Below are 13,829 nucleotides of genomic sequence, written 5' to 3'. Positions count from 1 at the left end.
TTACAAGTCAAAGCATACATTCATTAGTGTAATTACACCTAGTAGAAATGGCTAAGATTAACTTTATATCTACACATAAGGGATATTACTAAGGAAGATTAAGAACATAGTTTGTCTTCCTTCGTAACTAAATCCTACTTGTATACCTATATTCGGAGAGTGGACTACAAAGGACTCAACGGGAGTGTCACATCCGCGATCTACCACATGCCCCGAAATATAGAGTGTATCCGTAGGTAAACAACGTATAAGCACCACGCTTACACAATGTCGACCACTCACCCCATATACTTTGGAGCAAGCGTTACACGAACTTATGCATGAATACGATGATAATCTAACTATACTAAGCATATAATCAAAGTAGACGATAAACATTATAACTAGGAATATGATAACTATGAAGATGAATGTCATAATAATTGTAGCAAACATATAAAAGTAATGAGAGATACAAAAGAGAGGGGGTACAAAGGTTATACCAAACCACGCTCTTAACACGATCGGGAATCCAAGCGAAGCCTGCTTGCCTCCCTCTAGACCTAGCCTAACTAGCTATACCCTAGAATATGGTGGAGCTCTGAGAATGGTTAGGGTTTCTATCTTCTCAAATGACTTATGCCTCAGGGGGGTGGCAGGGCTAGTATATATAGGCCGGAGCATCAATCCTGAGCCCTCGGATCAAACCGACTTGAATAAACGGCGTAGATGCAATCTAGGAGATGGTGGAGAACTGACATAATAACGGGGAGCTAACATGTGGGCCCTAGGGGCCTGCCAGCCTGCAGGTGGGGCCGGCTGGCTCCACCTAGCGGCAGCTCACCCTCTATTTTGGTGTGGAGTCATCTCGAGTCTTCTGGAATCTTTTGGGGTTGTTCTCGTTGTGGAGAAGCGCAATTAAGTCTGACATCTAGGTCCACCTTGACGATTTTCTGGATAAACCCTGCAGAAAATATAGATTCACCAAAACTCATAGAATTTATTAGTTTAACCCCCTAAACCTATGTTGGTGATTACTTTCATACCTTTATACATGTTATATTGACGGATTATAATGGTTGTTAACTACCGTCAACAAACTCCCCCAAGCTTAACCTTTGCTAGTCCCATAGCAAAGCTAAACTCAATAAATAGATCAGGAGTTGTGTCGATGCTTTCACTCCTCAAAAGTACACATGCGTTCAAATAAGAATTCTCCTCCGAATTAGAATAAGCTGGTCTGACTTTCAAACTTACCCATATTACCTTCAACCATGGGGCTTCTTAGCCTTCACTTAGGTCTTGAGCAATTGAAAGACAGAACTATAAAGTTAAGCACTATGTCTCAAGTTCTTTGCTCAACCATTATTCCGGAGTTTTTATAAGTTTTCAAAATAAAACTCAGAGCTTTCATTGTATGACACTCTCAAGTCTCTCAATATATGTGGTATTTGTGGATCCTCACCAAGGCAATAGTGATGCTATGCCTTTTTCTTCCTACAACTAAGGCTTATATGGAGCTCATAGGAGTGGAAAAACATGAAAGAGCATACTTGTAGTACATATTTTGTAAAAGTCAAACATCAGATCCAAAGAGAGTTGAGTCATATAATCAAATCAAGATGTGCATGTGTGTGGATGTATATAGTGGCTAACCTAATTCTACTATGCTCCTTGAAAACATATCTCTCTTTAAAAATTGAAAATAACTTTGCAACAAAACATGGGCTATCTTATTTATCTCTCTCTCTTTTTCTTTCTTTCTTTTTCTTCAAGCGGGCATCTGAGTGCCCATTGTTTTCAATATCTCGGACACTTGTCCGTTTTTTCTCATCTCTTTTTTCTTTTCTTTTTTTCATGAATACCTTTTGCATAGTTCACTGCTTCTTTTCTGCAACAAAATTTTTGAGAGATAGCAACAAGAACCTATCAAGAATATTTTTTTTGTGTTTACTCCCAGTGTAGGAGTAAAACATTTTTTTGGGTGGATCTAAATGGGATGGCATGTTTTTGCGCCTACAACTAGTGTAGGAATAGTGCATATATGGGTGGTGTGTACGTGATCTTAATTTTAAGAGCATGACAAACCTCTCATAAGGGTCAATAAAGCTTGACTAAACTCAATGCAAAACAAGAAACATATATGAATGGAAGTTTTCCTAATCTAAATATCATGTATGGCTTTGGTAGAAATTTAAGCTTTGTCATACAAAAGCTCATCATGTAGAATTTTTATGTTTTTCAAAAGATAAATCTCTAAAACTTTAGTATCACTTGGAACAAGATAAACAATAGCTCAGACATTCTCATATCATATCCGTCAATTACTTAGACTTAGATCAAGCATATGCTACCCACGAGTTTCAAGTTCAGAGTAAATTATTATATCAAAACAGTCGTATCCAAAATTCGGAAGTATTCAAGACTAAAAACTAGGTACTTGAAAGGAATTATGACAGGGCAACTATTCATTATTTTTATTGCAAGAGATTATTCTCAGAGTCCTTTTATTTAGCTCTTAAAAACAGAAAACTAGACACACTTTTTATTTTGTTTTCATATATTTTTTAGATCACACCTTACTAATATATATATAAGACAAAGATAAATTTTTATTTTGCTTTTAGTTATGCATCTTTTTTAACTAGTATTTAGCAAACTTAAAAGAAAAAGAAATACTTAGCTAGATACATGTGGATGCCTTTCCCCCAAGCTGGATGTTGATGTGATCTTTCTTAGAGCAGTTTTACCAGCAGAAATCTTTCTCGTCCAGAAGTGGAGCGAGATGAAAACAACCGGGTGAACTTGCTCTTTAATCTTGGTGCATTATCCTGCAAAATACCAAAAAGAATACCAAAACTCGTAAAACGGATTAGGATAAGCGGTCAGTGGTCAGTCGTCTTGAGATTAGTTGTTTTTTGAGGTTTAGAAATATTTTTGTATCGACAGAATTTTAGTAGGATGTTTACCTAATGATTTTGGATTTTCTATGACACAAATACATAACGACCAGCCACAAATACAACACATTGATGTCACTGAGGGAGTCAGGAAGTCCAAAAATGAGTGTCAAATCTATAAATCTTCTGAAGCCACGGCTTATAGGTCATAGTTAGGCCATCAATATGCCCTGAATAATATCCTTTCCAATCTGTAGGACAATTCTTTCACCACCTATACATATAATCTATGCAACCCAGCATGCCCGAACATCCTCTCCTCTCATTTGAGGTCAACAGCTTCCTAGTGCCCTCAACATTTAGTGGCCTCAAGTACTAAGAGCATCTTCAAGAGTACCCAATAAACCTTCTCAATCCATGATCTTTGGAAAGAATGAAAAAAAAACTCATCTCCAACAATTTCCAATATCACCTCCTAACTTTTTGGCGCACGGAAAAAAAATGACCAAACATGCTCAAAATGACCGACGGCGGGGGCAACATGGGCGCCGTGCTCACACAGCTCATCTTCTTCCACGGATCCAAGTGCAAGACGGAGACAAGGATCAAGTACATGGGTATCAAGACGAAGACGGAGACAGAGAAGAAGGCACAAAGAAAAATTCCTGTGGGATCAAATTTTAATGTTTTAGGAATGAATTATTAGAAACGGTTGGAGCTGGTCTTATTTATTCCTCTCAGTATGTTTTGTCGAGTTGGCATGCCAATTGTGAGACATTGGCAAATTTTTGTACCAAACCAAATGACTACCAAAATCTTGGTTTGCCTAAGTTTTGGCAACCAAATTTTGGCCACCAACCAAAATCATTGTGTTTTCTTCTATTCTCGCTAATCCATTGACTCAGCTGGTAAATCATATGCAAGCATGCAGAATGAACCAACTGTTTTCTACAATGTGATTGCACCAAGAAGTCCTAAAACATTTGACCTTTGTCTGAAAGTCATTATGAGCTTCCGCGCCATCAACAATCTGCAAAAGAGATTTACTAACATATGAAACCTTCTCCTGAAAATTTATCACTATACACGGGCATATCTTGTTGTCATCAAATAAAACCATCTGCAAATGGTCATAGTACATATGAAATTCACACACAATTTCATATGATATCAAGGAGGGTGTCAGGCGGGGTGACATACCTTGTTGGAGTAGGGGCGACGGTGTGGAGGCAGCATCGGGCACGGAGGAGGGGCCGGCGCTGGGTCGTGCAAGGTGGCGGCGAGATTGGGTAGAGAGGAGCCAGGTTTGGGCAGGGAGAAGGCGGGATCAAGCGGTGAGGCAACGTCGCCAAGCCTAGAGGCGGTGTCACTGAGTGTGGAGGCGGCGGCCGATAGGGAGGAGGCAAGATCCAAACATGAGACGTTGGAGTTGGACGCGGAGGCAGCGATAGCGGTCGACAAGGAGACGGGATCAGGCATGGTCAGTGATGAAACCGAATGAATAGAAAAATAGGACCCCCTACTCACCCGTGGGGATGGAGGATTTGGGTAGCCCTCAAATCTAGGAGGCCAAGTATGTAGTCTTTTGGAGGCTGTTTTTTTTTTTTGCTTCACTGCACAAATCTCTACCCCTATAATACACCACTTCAAATTATCCTACAGTCACCAAACAAATTCCACCTCTACAGTCACGATCTAAACTACGTCCACCTCACAAAACGCACATAGAAAAAAATAATATTAAAAACGTACGTACCAAATTAACTCTCACTTATTCTCTCTCCTTCCTCAACCATATCGGACGGCCGATGTTCTTTGATCTCCCACACCCGATCTCCCCACTTCACCGCTCCACCCCACCCACGCGCGCAGACGCCGGTGCTGATTTTTCGTTCACCCCTTCAACCCTCCGGTCCTGATCCACGCCGCCGCCCCAACCCAGGCCCTCGAGCTCGCCCTCTGCTTCACCACGCAACTCGCACCCGTCGTCGCCGGGGAGGGCGCCCCCAGTTCCGCCGTCGAACTCTCCTACCACCACATCGACCACGACCGGAACCCGCTCCCCCACGGCAAGCACCGCGTCGCCGTCTCAGCCTACTTCGGCGGCGGACGTGGCACAGCGCGGCAACCGGCGGCAGGCACTCGCGAGCAGGCACGTATATTGGTTGTCGAATTAGCGCCTTCAGATTAGATCCTTTCTTTCCTCCTGCTTGAGCTGGGCCTGGCCCCGACACCGGCGCCTCCTGGTGCTTGACCGAGGCGAAGGAGGTGGTCGCCTGCACCTGTGAGCCGGAGAAGAAGCGACCGAGGAGCGCGTGGCACGGCCGGCCGTCAGCCCCCTCCCCCAGCCGGGCGCAGATCCACGGCCGCCCACCGGGGCCATCAGGCCGTTCATGATTTTTCGGTAATGAGGAATATTATTCTTATATAATTGGTTTGTCAGTGGATATGTCTGTTGATGCTCCACATGTTTGAAGGATTTTTTATTTGGTATTTTCTTTGTTAGATTATTAATTAGAGAGTGAAGTTGCAATTCTGGTTTCCAGAGAGTTTTTTTTGGCATCGTCCATGACAGAACTTGGATATCTGCAGGCTTATGGTCATGAAGATCCTAATATGCATACAACCAATGAGGCCCAGTTATACGGACTGGTGGAGCCTAACATACATCCGCAAGTATTAGCGTCATCTTCTCAGGTAAACGTTATATTGCAGTTCAGTTGCTAATTGGTCTCCTTGATTGTATTACTTTTCGAAGTGACCAAAAAATTTGTTTTTTGGATATACTTGGCATTTTCATAATACAACTTCAAAAACTAATTCCTATATAGTATTTGTAGAAATATTAATGTTACAATATTTAGTACTTTTGAAATCAAACAAATACATTTTCATATGTCGAACTTAAATGATCCTAAATACACTGGTGGAGAAATATTACGGAGGTTGACTGCTTGTATCCCAAAAAAGCATATATATCCTTAACTGGAGTAATATGGATGAAATGTGGTATTTACTGCTTACAACCCCTTACTCTCTCATCAGGGGTACCCTTCAGAAAATCGGGAAGCAGATAACGCTGTGCAAGTCTTCAGGATGCCAGAATCTAATGTTCACTCACAAGTCTAATGTTCACTCACAAGTTCTCCCTTTCACATCCGAGCTAGGACTGTATTTTGATTTTTAACTGCTCTCCCGTAGTCTCTGTAGTTGCCGTGCTTGATGTGTTGTCAGATCTTAACCTCAACGAGGAGTAGCATGAGCAGGTGATGAAAACACATTTTCTTCTCTGTTTTGTGTGTCTGTCAGTGAACTTTGTTTTGTATGTCTGTATGATGTTATGATATAATTCAATTCGGAGGATAACTGGTAAGCTCCTGCATATTTGAGAAAAAAAATATTTTCCTTTGTATTTAGTGCTTTTCATTTGCTCAACAGACATATCGACCTTTTCAATACAGGAATATTGGGTTACTTGGAGAGTTTACGATATCTTCTTCCTGATTCAGGTTTGTGATACATTGCTCATTTCTCTCCTAATTTGTGTCTCCATAAATAATACCCGATAAAAAACAATATAGGTTTACGGTATCTTATGTCGTTTGGCACTGGCTGTTGGCTTCAATACTGATTCAGGTGGCTCTTCAGTAGCTAATGAGCTTCTAATGGTGGTGAGAAAGCAGGTATGACCACATTTCTTACATGGGTAGCACATTCTTACCCGCAAAGACATCTTTCACTTGCAAATTACAATCTGTTATTGTTTTCTGTACCTGCTTCTTACCTTGTAGTTGTAGGTTAGTAATCCAGACATGAAGTATAGACGGATAGGAATAATTGTGGTTCTAAGGATAGTTTCTACTATCGCTTCCACTGATGTCAATGCTGCTGTGAAGTATTCATCATCTCGGGATTGTTTTAAGCACAATGTAAATTTAGGATAAGTGGTAATAGCTCTTGTTTTGTCCAAGCTCTCTGCACTAGGTACTCCCTTAATTTTACAGTAAGATAGAAAGATCAAGAGCTGACTGCCTGACTCTCGTGAGATGAAATGAACTAGGGAATAGCTCTTGTTTTGTCCAAGCTCAAGATTGCAAGAAATGCTTATTATTCAGAGGAAAACTTTAACTACTCATCATGTATCATATGCAAATTATTATGTTTGTCAAGCAAAAAAGATTATTGGTGACTCCACTGATTCATTTCAAAAACATGTTACTATTTATTTTCATGCTTCTTTTATTGCGTTTATTATTTTCTGCTCTCGTGTGACATTATGTGATGGAATTTTATATATGTCCGTAGCAACGCATGGGCAATTTAGCAAATCGTAAATTAGATGGTTGAGAAGAGACACGACTTTATTATGCCTTGTTATGCATAAGTATTATCGGGATTATATACATGATCATACATAATTGTGTCAAATTTAAACTATAAAAAACATTGTTGTTTGGTTATTTTATGCGCATTTCTGAAATAAAACCGTAGTGTTAGCACGGGCACTGTACTAGTATAGAGTAGAAAGCGTGTTAGATAGTCTACTGAAGATCCTTTTGGACCATAGAGGGCTCTGGGGCATCCTTGTCACAAACAGTTTTCTAAAGACCAGAGGAAAGGCAGCTGAGCCCACATTGCGATACGTGGATTTGGTGCCCTGCTTCACGCTCTCTGAATGATCTATATGCATTCCTATATCACCTGTAACCTCCGTTGTAGGATACTCGGCTCTCACCCGAGAGACCCGGGTTGGAGTCCCGGCAACTGAATATTTTTCCTCTGAAGTACATGAAATGTTTTTTTGTTTCAACATTTAACACTTCTTTTTTTTTAAATAGAAACGGCCGGATTATTTCAAACACAATGAGCGTGGGACGAAACAAAACTGGAGAGATTAACGGAATATTTTTCCTCTTAAGTACACGAAATGCTTTTTTGTTTCAACATTTAACACTTCTTTTTTTTTAAATAGAAACGGCCGGATTATTTCAAACACAATGAGCGTGGGACGAAACAAAACTGGAGAGATTAAGGCCTTGTTCGTTTGCGGAGGATCCAATCCAGGAGCAAACTCATTCTGGGCCAGGAATGAGTGAATGCGTCACTGTCACTCATTCCAGCTCAGGATTAATTCCAGAGGGTCGGAGGTCCGGTTTCGTTCCGGGTCACGTAGACAAGAAAAAGAGAAGCAAGTTTTTGTTCCGGGTCCGTTTTCATTCCGGGTCGGCATAAAACGAACGCACATTTTAATTCTCATCCGGATTAAAAGCAGGCCGCAACAATCCACCCGGAATGTGCCAATCCGATGGAAACGAACAAGGCCTAATCGTTTTGTTCACTCAAACTGATTCCAGTCTGCCGCTGCACTTGCAATTCCAGCAAGACTGGATTGACTATCCAACGAACAACATTGTTTCTCTAAAGATTGTACTGCTTGTTTAAGGTCTGTAACCTTCAGAGACGCAAATGGTATCATATCATAGATCATGAATAATCTTCGGTTACAACTGCAACTTGCAAACATGCTCTCCATGACCTACATGGTACCATATATCATAGTACCAGTGCAAGCTGTAAACCAAGGAATCATTGTTGTATTGTATAGTATCCAGTCCAAATAATCAAGTCAAACACCAGTGCATGCTCCATTTGCCACAAAATACTGAGAACTTCAAAGGGAAACAAGGAGGGACACCACTGGCGTACTGGCATGACCACCATATAATGGGAAGCATAATTTTCCATTGAAGTGAAATAAGTAAAAATAAACTTAGTACGATTACATCATGTCTACTTATGGAACAGAGATAACAGGATACTTTTTTTTGCTCAAACACGGGAAATACCTTCTAAGCAAGTTACCTAATTGCCACGACTTCGTCAGTCACACACCAGATAATCACAAGGCAGAAAGAAGGAAATGAAACAAACATATCGCTCAATGCCTCGACAAAGAGATGAGAACTCGCTGCAGCCGCCAGTAAACCTAGGGGGTGGAACCATCCATGCTGTTTCGCTGAAGCAAGACGTGACGATAATAAAACCATGGCACCTTCGCCCTTGTTCCTTGTTTCTTTGTCTACTGATGATTAAATCACAAAATGGAGCAAGCCCCCCTCTGCGCTTTTTTCTTCTTCTTTGCCTTAGGTGGCTGCAGCACAACCTTTATCGCCGCATCGAACACACCCTTTACATTCTGCGATTCAGGTAGGAACAAAAATGAAGCCTGTTAGTATCTCAAATGATATTACATGTTTAGCAGATGGTTGAGCAGATCGCAATACTAGTTGGGTCTTTGAGCTGCATTCGATGTAGTATGGTGCGCCTATTTGCTTTCTTAGCTCCTCTCCCTATAGGTGGCAAGGTAACCATGTTATACAACAGTCACTAAACAAGAAGAAAGTCAGGAAAAACTTGACAAAATTCACTACATCTCAAAGCATTTATGTAGTACTACTAGAGCAAAAAGGGCAGTAAACCACCTGTAACCATACCTGAGCAGTAGTGATAGGGACAGCACCAGGATGGTCCACAAAGAACTGCTTGTCATCTCGAAGATCTGTCAGTGAAATGTGCAATGCAATATAAGAATGTGCAGCTTGCAATCTGAGGCTTTATGCTAGGCGTGGGTTCATGTAGAAGTTATGCCACTAGTTAAATATTATAAGCATTGTAAGAACACAGAACAAGAAGCAAAATCAGTGAACCTAACAGGGCAAACTGAGGGACAGCTAACCGTTACCTGTTGTATTGGTTTAACAAACAATAAGTCAATAACATAAAGTACAGTCAATTTAAACAGGTATATATATTTACAATGTTTTGTAAACCAGGTAGGATCCCTGATTTTATCTTTCTTTAGAAAAAATATTGTACACACAGTACTGGGATTACAGTTCACCAAAAGCACAAACAAAAATTCAGGCAACACCGAGAGCTACGACTAATTGATCCTTGTTATCGTGTACAGATTTTTGCCATCATATAATATTATAACAACATTGCCAAATTCATGCAGTGCTATCATAAAAATAACTGCCAAATGTGATCCTGTCTAACCTGATCTATCGAAAACTAGCACCATGAATCTTACAAGCACAGAAGGTTGGATTTCACAAAAGAATTAGGACCGAATCATTCTTACCAAGCTTTGTCCCTACAAGAATTATTGGCACACCAGGTGCATAATGCTTCAGTTCAGGTATCCACTGAAAATAGAAAGGGGTTCAGAGTCAGCAAACAAGAAGTTTGGGAGCCATCTCTGTATTAATAACCGTATTCAAAAATTGATTTTTGGAGATCTGTTTCCAGTACAATTTAGTATTATAATTTATTTTACTGAGAAAAATAATCACTCAGAATATGATCAAGCTAGAAGCAATGAATTTTATCACATAATCAGCTAAATGAAGACTCAGGTAAATGAGCTAAAAACAAGCATGTCCCGAGAACATTGGGATAAAGTGACATGTAGAGCAAACAAAACCAAATATAGAATATAAGAATCAGTGTCTTGCCTTCTTCGAAACATTCTCATAGCTGGCCTTACTGATCAGTGAGAAAGCCAGAAGAAAAACATCAGCTCCACGATAGCTCAGTGGTCTCAGTCTGTTGTAATCCTCTTGACCTGTTGCAGTTGCAAAGATGGAAGTTTAACCATTTTGATTTGATGAACATGGAAAAAGGATATGCGTGAGGAAAGAAAAAAGAGCATCATAAGTAGCAAAACAGGACAGGACAGCACAGCTAGTCACCTGCAGTGTCCCAGAGGCCGAGGTTGACAGTGTTACCATCAACCACAACGTTAGCACTGAAGTTGTCAAACACGGTCGGAACATAGTCCTGGCAGAAGAGCAATGGCAACAACAGTAAGTGTACTACATATCATTAAAGGCACAACTAATTCATAAACCACAAAAATGGGCAGAGGACAAGAGGGAATGAATGAAGGCACACGGCACGCCACTGTAAACGCAAAGCAACTAGAAAAGTTTGTCTGATTGTCCGAGGATAAGCCTACCAAAATGATACACAAGACCCTCCACAAGCAAGGAGGGCGGTCCACAGTGGTCCTACCGATATACTAGCCCATGGTCACGCTTACTCAGGGCTCCAAGCTAATCTACCACAAAAAATTCACGCGCGAAAATCAAAATCGCATCTTTTGAAGAACAAAATCCCAGTGCAATGGATATACACTAGAGTACATGGCCAAAAAAAAATCGAAAGAGATGTTTTCTATCTATTGGAAAAGAAGGCATGCGTAAAAAAAATGTCCAGTGCTATGGATATAATACACTGGTACATGGCCACAAACCATTTCTTTGAAAGAGATATTTTGTATGTGAAAAGGAGGCATGCGTGAAAAGCTAGCGTCGCTTTTGGTGCAACAACCAGTGTGGAATTGCGTGAATGAGGCAACGGCAATCCATTTCACCAACCATACGGAAGGCGTGAGTGGCGGAGGAGGGTACAAGGCAGGCAGCCAGTCAGGGTAACTAAAAAAGTCGGGAAAGTGATCTCGGGCTGGTACTCTGATTGATGAAACGGATCGAGGCAGGGTGCACCAGCAGGGACAGGGAAAGCGAGCCAGATTAGCAAGGGAATCTACATACATTCCCCCCAGATTTTTCAGAAACTCCTATATGAATGTAATGTAATTTGTACACGAACGACGGAACGAGGCAATCCCTGCAACCCTAGCGCGTTTAGGCCCCGTTCGGTTAGGAGGTTCCGGGTCGTTCCAGGCCAGGAACAGTTGGCTGGGAATTATTCCCCTGGGCGCGGAAAAGATCCCCTTTCGGTTTCCTCCAAAACCAACGGGCAGCTGGCGTGGTACGCGACCGACGAACCCTAATAAAAAAACGGAAAAGGTGGCAGCAATTCGCAGCCGCATTGTCGTAATCGGGGCGGAATCGACGAGCGCGGGGCGAATCGAGGACGTAGGTGGGGAATTTCCACCGAATCCAGCGCCCCAGATCGATCAAGACCGCCGCCGCAATTCAAAATCCCAGGACCGAAATCTCTGCAGAGGAGCAGCAAGGAGGAAAGGAGAAGCGTACGGTGGGGAAGGTGTTGGAGGTGTAGGAGATGAGCATGCAGGTCTTGCCGACGGCGCCGTCCCCGACCGTGACGCACTTTATGAACCTGGACGCGCTCATCCTCTTCCGCCCTCCCTCTCGCTACGGGGTGCTTCAAGGGGGGGGGGGGGGGGGGGGGGGGGGGGAGAGAGAGAGGCCTCCTAGGTGTTGTTCCTCCTACCTCCTTCTCCTGGTAGTCTGGATGGAGAAGAAGAGAGATGGTGGAAAGTGGGGGCGAGCGCCTGGTTTGAGGGAGGAAGAAGGGGGGGGGGGGGGGAGAGGAAGCCGGGTGGCGGGAGGGGCGCGGCGGGTGGTTAAGATCGGGAGGGAGGGGGGGCGCGGACAAATGGAGGGAGGCGCGGGCGAGGCGGGAGAGGGTTGCGGGGGTGGAGAGAGGGAAGCGGTCTCCGCGCCGGGATGGTGGGTGCTGCTGCTGCTGGCGGTGGTAGTGGTGGTGGAGGTGGGGGAGAGAGAGAGAGGGGGGAGGGTAGAGTGGGTGGTGGCCCGGCGCGGCGGTGGGTGGGGAGGGGTGGCCACGGTATGCGCGCGCATCATTTCCTTCTTTATTATTGCCCCCCTGCCTCTGCCTGCCTGCCGGCCGGCCCTGCCATGCCCCCCCCCCCCGTGCATTATTATTACTCACCTCCTATACTTCGTTAGGATTAGTGTTATTATTATTAATTATCACACAAGCTATTTCGAATTTTTTTGGTCAATTTATTTATAGTTATATTCGCTAGTTTGCGATGAGACTCGCCTTGCCCTGCTCCATCTCTGGCGGGTTAGGGTTTAGAGTTTGAGAACTTGAGGTCATGATGAGGGTTTCGGGGGTTAGAGGAAGAACTGAGGGAGGAGGGTTTGTTGGTAGACAGAGGCGATTGGCGGATGTGGAGGTCGAGGTATGTGTGGCAAAAAAGGGTGAGCGATCATGTTAGGTCATTACATAGCGAGGTGATTGAAGTCGACGTGACACGCTCTTGATAGATGCAACCGCATGATGATGCGTGTTGTAACGTAGATAGAGATTTATGCCCCGTTCGGCTTACACCATGTTCGACTTGTTTGGCTTCTTTTTTTCAGCCGGAACAGTGTTTTTCTCTCACAACAATTTAGCCAGAACACGTTTTTTCAGCCAGTTTCAACCAAAATCCTGTCAGCCGAACGAGGCCTTAATGGTTTACAATTTATGTGGAGGAGCGAGATTCAGGGTGTAATGTAAATGCATCCTTTCTATTTCCTTTAAAACTAAAGAGACTTTACAAATAGCCTGGATATTCTAGTACAAGAGCATCACATGGGAGGTGGGTTTCTGTCTTTTTTTTAAAACAAAGATTATCCTCTCTTATGCACGATCATCTTGAACTTTTTATCATGTCACCGAGTTTATTGTGCCTAACTTTCTAATGATTTTTTTAACAGAAATGGTAATACTCCACCGCGAATACTTTCGCTAAGAATGCCATAATATTACGGCATGGATATTTTTGTACGACAGGCTAATGCATGCTTCCAAGTGACGTTTATCCAGCAACAAAAGCCAATGTCATTACCATTTCCCAAATGTTGCTTAAGGGCATTCTTCAACTGCCCTATTGTCTCGTCCTCTTTGATGATGTCTGTTCTCTAATCATCACACCCTTCTCCTTTTATGTATATTTTATGTGTCTACCAGCTGCCCACATACCACCATATATGTATATTTTATTGTGCCTTTCATTTGGGGCCATCCAGGCACTAGGTGTCCTTGCTTCTTTTTCTAGTGAAACGACTCGACTGCCCTTGCGTTTAGGTGAACATTTCTGCAGCCTAAAAGTTGCTACTACGAACTGTGTCCAACAACCAGCAGGTAACACAATCGAGAGAATGTCCA

General features: G+C 42.6%; 1 protein-coding gene and 1 long non-coding RNA gene across 6 annotated transcripts; one reads left to right on the top strand and one right to left on the bottom strand.

Moving 5' to 3' along the window:
• Window positions 1–4,729: 4,729 nt before the first annotated feature.
• Window positions 4,730–7,081, top strand: LOC136462589 (uncharacterized). Of its 5 annotated transcripts, none has more exons than XR_010760762.1 (5): window positions 4,730–5,283; window positions 5,472–5,576; window positions 5,925–6,145; window positions 6,318–6,388; window positions 6,461–7,081. It is a non-coding gene; the product is annotated as an uncharacterized lncRNA (long non-coding RNA). The 5 variants fall into 5 exon arrangements; XR_010760761.1 differs by having other exon boundaries at window positions 5,925–6,248; window positions 6,341–6,388; window positions 6,516–7,080; XR_010760760.1 differs by having other exon boundaries at window positions 5,925–6,248; window positions 6,341–6,388; window positions 6,461–7,080.
• Window positions 7,082–8,590: 1,509 nt separating this feature from the next.
• On the bottom strand, window positions 8,591–12,082 carry LOC136466529 (rac-like GTP-binding protein 6). The gene is made up of 7 exons (XM_066464970.1): window positions 11,942–12,082; window positions 10,634–10,721; window positions 10,397–10,506; window positions 10,024–10,087; window positions 9,374–9,438; window positions 9,164–9,229; window positions 8,591–9,075 (listed from the first exon to the last, which is right to left on the bottom strand). The coding sequence occupies exons 1-7, from the start codon at window positions 12,038–12,040 to the stop codon at window positions 8,974–8,976; spliced, it is 594 nt and encodes a 197-aa protein (XP_066321067.1). The 5' UTR covers window positions 12,041–12,082; the 3' UTR covers window positions 8,591–8,973.
• Window positions 12,083–13,829: the final 1,747 nt, after the last annotated feature.

This window comes from Miscanthus floridulus, chromosome 7 (assembly GCF_019320115.1).
Source record: "Miscanthus floridulus cultivar M001 chromosome 7, ASM1932011v1, whole genome shotgun sequence".
Taxonomy (NCBI): Eukaryota; Viridiplantae; Streptophyta; class Magnoliopsida; order Poales; family Poaceae; genus Miscanthus; species Miscanthus floridulus.
Note: the sequence above shows the minus strand (reverse complement) of the source record. Positions and strands in the feature narration are given on the sequence as shown.

What these genes read in the sequence shown, in the direction of transcription:
- LOC136466529 (XM_066464970.1), bottom strand. Translation starts at nt 12,040, where the DNA reads ATGAGCGCGTCCAGGTTCATAAAGTGCGTCACGGTCGGGGACGGCGCC. An exon ending in CCTCCAACACCTTCCCCACC is followed by an intron (nt 10,722 to 11,941) that starts GTACGCTTCTCC and finishes CTCTTCTGCCAG; the next exon opens with GACTATGTTCCGACCGTGTT. An exon ending in GCAGCTCAAAGACCCAACTA is followed by an intron (nt 9,076 to 9,163) that starts GTATTGCGATCT and finishes CCTGAATCGCAG; the next exon opens with AATGTAAAGGGTGTGTTCGA.